Genomic DNA, 6,217 nt, shown 5'->3' on the forward strand with positions numbered 1-6,217 from the left:
TGGCTCACACCTGTAATCCTAGCACTTTGGGAGGCCAAGGAGTGTGGATCACCTGAGGTCAGGAGTTCAAGACCAGTCTGGCCAACACGGCAAAACCCTGTCTCCACTTAAAAAAAAAAAAAAAAAAAAAAAAAAAATTAGCTGGGCATGGTGGCACATGCCTGTAATCCCAGCTACTCAGGAGGCTGAGGCAGGAGAATCGTTTCAACTTGGGAGACAGAGGTTGCAGTGAGCCAAGATCATGCCCTTTTACTCCAGCCTGGGCAACAGAGCCAGACTGTCCAAAAAAAAGCAAAAAAGAGAATACTGAAATTGGTCACTAATTTGTTTACATTTCAGAAGTGCAACCACCAAATAAAGCTTGCCTCTTTTGCTAAGATCCGCCCGATGATTTGGTATCCTCTCAGTCAAATTCATAATTACCTGGAGGCAAAGCAGAAACAGTTGCGTGTCCCTTGCCGAGAGAAAACATTCTGAGAAATAGGTCCTTAGGCGACTTCGCTGTCCTGTGAGCATCACGCATTGTGTGCGCACCTGGCTGGCAGCGCCCCCCACAGGCCTCAGTGAGGTCAGCCACTGCTCCTAGGCCACAGACCTGTACAGCACATTACTGCACCCAATATCGTAACTGTGTATCAACATCTGTCTCAACATTGAAAAGCTACAACAAAAATATGGTCTTATCATCTTAGGAGATGACGAATGTCACAGCGAAACATCATGTGATGTACTGACTATTAAAACAGTTCAGTTTATGCTTCCCTTCATCTCTAAGAAAAAAAATTACAAGAAAGACATATAAAAAATGTTTTTTGAAGTTGCTATATCAGAGGTTGGCAAACTTCAGCCCACAGGCCAGGCCTGGCCACCGCCAGAGCATTCTAACGATGAACGCTTTTTACACTTTGGGGTGGGACGGGGCGACAACAGGGTTTTGACTGGAAAACCAGCAAAGCAAACAATGTTGAAAATCACATGAAATTCCAGTTTTAGGGCTCATAACAAAGTCATCTCAGCCACGCCACGCTCCCTTGCATTCGTACTGCCCAGGGCTGCCTCTGGCCAAGTGGAGTCCTCGGGACAGAGACTCTGTGGCCCATAAAGCTGAACACACGCATCCCTTGGCCTCTTACAGGAGCGGCAGGCCAGCCTGGCGCAGATCTGTGTTTTCTAACTCACTCACAATCACGAGTGCCTGAAACAGATGCTACTGATCCCTTACCTTGAAGAAGAAGCCGACCCCCGGCTTCTGGTCGCCTTCGCTGATGAGGTCCGCCGAGCCGTCGAGGCTTGCCAGCTCCCCGTCCTCGTCGGGGGCCTTCAGGTCAGAGAGGTCCACTTCAATGAGGCTGGCCCTGCTCCTCAGAGGCTCCTCCACGGGGATGCTCTCTTTTCCTGAGACATCTGAGGAGCTGGGCCCCGCCTCCTTCACACTTGCATCCAGAACTTCTTTGAGGCTCATCTGCTCCGAAAGAATGTTGGTGTCTTTGGAAGAGGACAGAGTAAGTGTCCGCTGGTTGCTTTCATCGTGGAGCCTGTAACTATCGAAGAGACACTTCCCATGTGGGTCACCGCTGGGCTCCAGGGCACCATCCAGGCCAGGGTCCGTGGGCGTCCGAGGGTGGCTGCTGGCAGGGAAGGGTCTCAAGTGCGGGAGCGTCTCTACACTGGGGGTTGGGGTTTTACTTCGGGAGGAGCCCTGTGGCCTGTCTTTTGGGACCTTCAGCTCCGCCGGCCTTCCGGAACGGGAATTCCGGCCCTGACCCAGCCGGGGGGCTTTGCGGTGGCCAGCCACGCCCGTAGGAGAGAGTGGCTCCACGAAGTGGACTGGCGCCTTCACTTTGTGGTCCTGCGAGTTACTCTTAGAGCCCGGCACTGGGACTGTGGGAGACTTCAGGAGAAGCTGCTCCTGCTGCTGAGAGATTTTCAGGATGGCCTGCTGCAGCGTACTGATGGTTTCGTTGAGCTTCTCGATGGAAAGGTCGCATTCGTTCACGTCAACCACCTCCCCAACGGTGTCCTCCAGGAGGGCGGCGGAGATCACCTTATTTCTCTCCAGCTCATGCAGAGCCACAGGGTCTTTGGCTTTATGTTGCTGAGCAAAGGCCAGGCTCTCTTTGTCCACATCCTGAGGCTCGTGAAGGAGCTCCTCTCTCTGCTCCTCCTTCACGAGGAAGTCTTCAGTTTTGGAAACGCCATCCCCACAGTCCTCCCCGTTGTGCTGAGAGTACTCCTTTGAAAAGTGCTCCGGCCTGAGGGGCAGGGCAGCCTCGGCCTTGCCCTTCTTCACCACATGCAGGAACGCAGCCTTGCCGAGCTTCAGGCGCTGCCTTGCCGACAGCGCCTCCATCTTCTTCTTCTGGGCCTCGATGGCCCTGCGCTTCTCCTCCAGCTGCATGTGCAGCTGTACCAGCTCAGACGCCAAGAGGCTGGCAGGGTCCCTGCCATGCCGGCCCGGACTCTGCTCCCTTTTCTGCCTCCATGTCGTCAGAGGGGCCGGGCAGCTCTCGGACGCATCTGGTGTGGTCTTTTGGGAGCTGCTGGTGCTGGACTTGGTCTCGCAGCTGTTGAGTCTCTGGAGCTTCCTCTCTGCAAAGCTGGTCATCTTCACACTCCCACTCGCTACAGAGACGCTGCTCATCTGAGACGCTGTGCTCAGGCAGGGGCTCGAGCGGCCACTGGCGTCATCTTTGTCTTCATGTTCCTTCACCTTCATGTCCTCCTGCAGTTTAGCCGACTCTTCCTCCCCGATGTATCTGCTGAGAACCACAGGATGGGCCTCACCCAGGAAATCATGCTCGGCTTCCTCTATGTCCACCACATCCGAGTCAGAATCCTGCCTGAGGAGAGTCCACGGCTCTGAATCGTGGGAGTTGGGGCTTTTTGAACAACTAACATACAACCTTCCCTCAGTGTCCTCATCAGCCCTGTCTACATGAAGGAAGAAGCCATCTGTGGATGGTCCCTGGGGGAATGGATCGAATCCGCCAAGGGCCAGAGGCCCCCCACACACCTCTCCCATGGTCTCCACTGACTGCGGTCCTGTCTCGGTGGGGTCGATGCCCATGGGAAATTCTGAGCATGGAATTGGGGTAAAAGTCCTATTCAAGTCACGACTACCAGTCACTTTCCTTCGTACCAAAGGCTGGGGGCCCTCGCTGGGCCTCCTGGACGTGATGCTCCTCGGTCTCCCTTCCCCCCGTTCATCCTCTTTGGTGATCACCTGCTTCTCCTTCGCTGGCTTAAGCACCGCTGGCATCAAAGGCTCCAAGAAAAAACTGTCAGGCTTACTTTCTGAGGTGTCCAGTTGTCCTTGGGGAGACCGGGCACTTGCTATAAGGCCTGAGGCCCGGGGTGAGGCCCTGGGGAACTCCAGGTCAGCCTGCTGGGGAGCCACATCTGCTCTAACGATAGCCACAAGCTCCTCTTCCTCATCCTCAATACTGACATTGTTCAGGAGGCTCTTCCCATGGGTCTTCACGGCCGTGGGGTGTGGCTGGTTCTGTGGGGTCAGATTAACAATATTGGATGCCAAACTGTCTTTGCTGATGGAGCGGGCCAAGCTGATGCTGTCGCCAGAGCTGGGATCCACTTCACAACTCACAGCATGATGGAGAGCAAAAGGTGTCGGCTGCGACGCAGGCCTGAAACACAGGGAAGGCCCACTGGGTGCGCTGCTGTATACACCAGAGACCCCCAACACGGACCGGTGGGGGAGAATGCCGGCCATGCAACGAGAATACGCCTCTCATACGCAGGAGATTTAAACTCATTCTTCCGCGAGGCAGAAGAAAATCAGAGATCATTTCAGCTTTGTGATTCTCACTCTAGTCCCAGGACCTCCTGATACCCTTAAAAATTACTGAGGACCCCAAAGAGCTTTTGTTTCTATTTATCAGTATTAATCTCTATTTATCATCCTAGAAATTAAAGCTCAGACATTTTCTAAACATTGATTGAAATTACAGTAATTAGTCCATTCCATGACAAATGACTATATTCTCCAGAAGGGAAGTTTCCAGTATAAGGCCAGGCACTATTTGACACCTGTATAGCTCTGGGATCTGGCTGGACCCTCATACCTGACTCCACCTGCTGCCACACCACATGGCGTGCAGACTCCGAAAAATCCCACGGCACACTCACGAGCGTGAGGCTGCAGAGAGGCAGTAACTTCCTAGTGTTGTTATAAAAATAATTCTGATCGCAGGGACTCCCTAAAAGGGTCTCGGTGATCCTGAGGGGGTCGGGGCGACATCTTAAGAACTGCTGTTTAGGCCGGGCGCGGTGGCTCAAGCCTGTAATCCCAGCACTTTGGGAGGCCGAGGCGGGTGGATCACGAGGTCAGGAGATCGAGACTATCCTGGCTAACATGGTGAAACCCCGTCTCTACTAAAAATACAAAAAACTAGCCGGGCGTGGTGGCGGGCGCCTGTAGTCTCAGCTACTTGGGAGGCTGAGGCGGGAGAATGGTGTGAACCCGGGAGGCGGAGCTTGCAGTGAGCCGAGATCACGCCACTGCACTCCAGCCTGGGAGCACAGCGAGACTCCGTCTCAAAAAAAAAAAAAAAAAAAAAAGAACTGCTGTTTGGTATAAAAAAATTCCAAACAAAAACATCGCTGAAACAGAGACTCACCTGGTTTTTTTTTCTGGCCATGCTATTGCTGCTCCTCGAGGCTGACCATCAACTCGGGTCAAAGAATTCGATCGATGTCGCTGATCTGCAGTTCAGAGGAAACAGACAGTGCTGAGTAACCAATTTTCTATCACTGGAAATTCTTTCAGTATGACCATTTCTCCAGAAAAATGCCTCGCAAGTTAGTACACTAGAAGGGCCTCACGGAAAGCAGAGAGGCAAAACCACGCACTTGTCCCACATTTTGATGGTCACACACGGTTCAACAGCGACCGGCCCAACAAAGTAACCAGAACTGTGAGAGAGCTTCAGCGTGAGTGAGCTCCTGCTTATGTCGCAGTTACTCTGTATCTACTACACAGAAGGTAATCGCTCTCAACGATAGTTTCACAGCAAGACTATAAATTCTGAGATACATCAACACAAGTTAAAATTTATCTGGCCACAGTCTTAACTAAAATGACTACATTGGCCAGGCACAGTGGCTCACACCTGTAATCTCAGTACTTTGGGAGGCCGAGGTGGGCAGATCACGAGGCTAGGAGATTGAGACCATCCTGGCCGACATGATGAAACCCTGTTTCTACTAAAAATACAAAAATTAGCTAGGCATGGTGGCATGTGCTTGTAATCCCAGCTACATGGGAGCCTGAGGCAGGAGAATCGCTTGAACCAGGGAGCCTGGTTACAGAGCAAGACTCCATCTCAAAACAAAACAAAAAAAACATACATCAGAAAAAAGTGAGTTAATTTTGAGAAATATGATTGTACTAATCTATAGTCACGAGAAATTAAGGAAAAAAGATGAGGAGGAAACAACATTCTTACCGGGGATGTCCTCTCCCTGTATGGATTTCTGCTGTTTCTGTCGCAGTGGCAATAAAGGATGGGATGGGCTGAAGGCAGCAGTTCCTTTCCCACTAAATGGAAAAAGAATTACAGGGAAAATCCCTCCTTTATCACACTTCAAGGTCAACAGCAAATGCACGAGTATACAGGACCATCCTGAATTCACACCAAGTTTTGAGAAACTCGGACTGTTTGGGAAAAATGAGCCAAGAGTATCAGGAACTTCCAACTTGGGATGGACATGCACACACCGTGAACAGGGGCACACCGACCCTCCGATGTGTCTACAACACAACCAGCTTCCCACGGGAAAAGCAAAACCCAAGCGTGCAATTAGAGTGATTTTTTGAGATAAGCAAAAGTAAAAAGAAAAAGTGATCCTTTGACAAGCAACAGTTTTCAAAAATGCACATTACTGCCTCAATAAAAAAATAAGAGAGAGAGAACTTCAGAGATAAAATAGACCACAAGGATGATGCCCACTGTACTAAGCCACAACTGTGAAGATACTGATGAGTAACTTAAACTCATCACAGACAGCAGCATGAACATTCCCACACTGCTGGTGGGAGGGTAAAAATGTACATTTTTAGAGGACAATATGGCAATATCTATAAAAACCTCTTAAAATCACTCACACCTTTACCACTCCTTGGATTACAGCTTAAGGGAAAGAACGATGAGAGGTGCACACAGAGGCACGGGTGTGAGAAGGATGAGAGGTGCACACA

General features: G+C 50.9%; 1 protein-coding gene across 3 annotated transcripts in view; it reads right to left on the reverse strand.

The window, feature by feature from the left end:
- CAMSAP1 (calmodulin regulated spectrin-associated protein 1) overlaps positions 1-6,217 on the reverse strand; it is a 73,107-nt gene that overhangs the window by 11,396 nt on the left and 55,494 nt on the right. For all 3 annotated transcript variants that reach the window (XM_011985066.1, XM_011985064.1, XM_011985067.1), the window contains 3 exons: positions 5,466-5,557; positions 4,638-4,722; positions 1,223-3,644 (listed from right to left, as the gene is read on the reverse strand). In XM_011985066.1, coding sequence (XP_011840456.1) covers positions 1,223-3,644; positions 4,638-4,722; positions 5,466-5,557 — 2,599 coding nt within the window. The remainder of the gene's footprint in view (positions 1-1,222; positions 3,645-4,637; positions 4,723-5,465; positions 5,558-6,217) is intronic.

The sequence above is a fragment of the Mandrillus leucophaeus genome, unplaced genomic scaffold (genome assembly GCF_000951045.1).
Source record: "Mandrillus leucophaeus isolate KB7577 unplaced genomic scaffold, Mleu.le_1.0 Scaffold28, whole genome shotgun sequence".
Taxonomy (NCBI): domain Eukaryota; kingdom Metazoa; phylum Chordata; class Mammalia; order Primates; family Cercopithecidae; genus Mandrillus; species Mandrillus leucophaeus.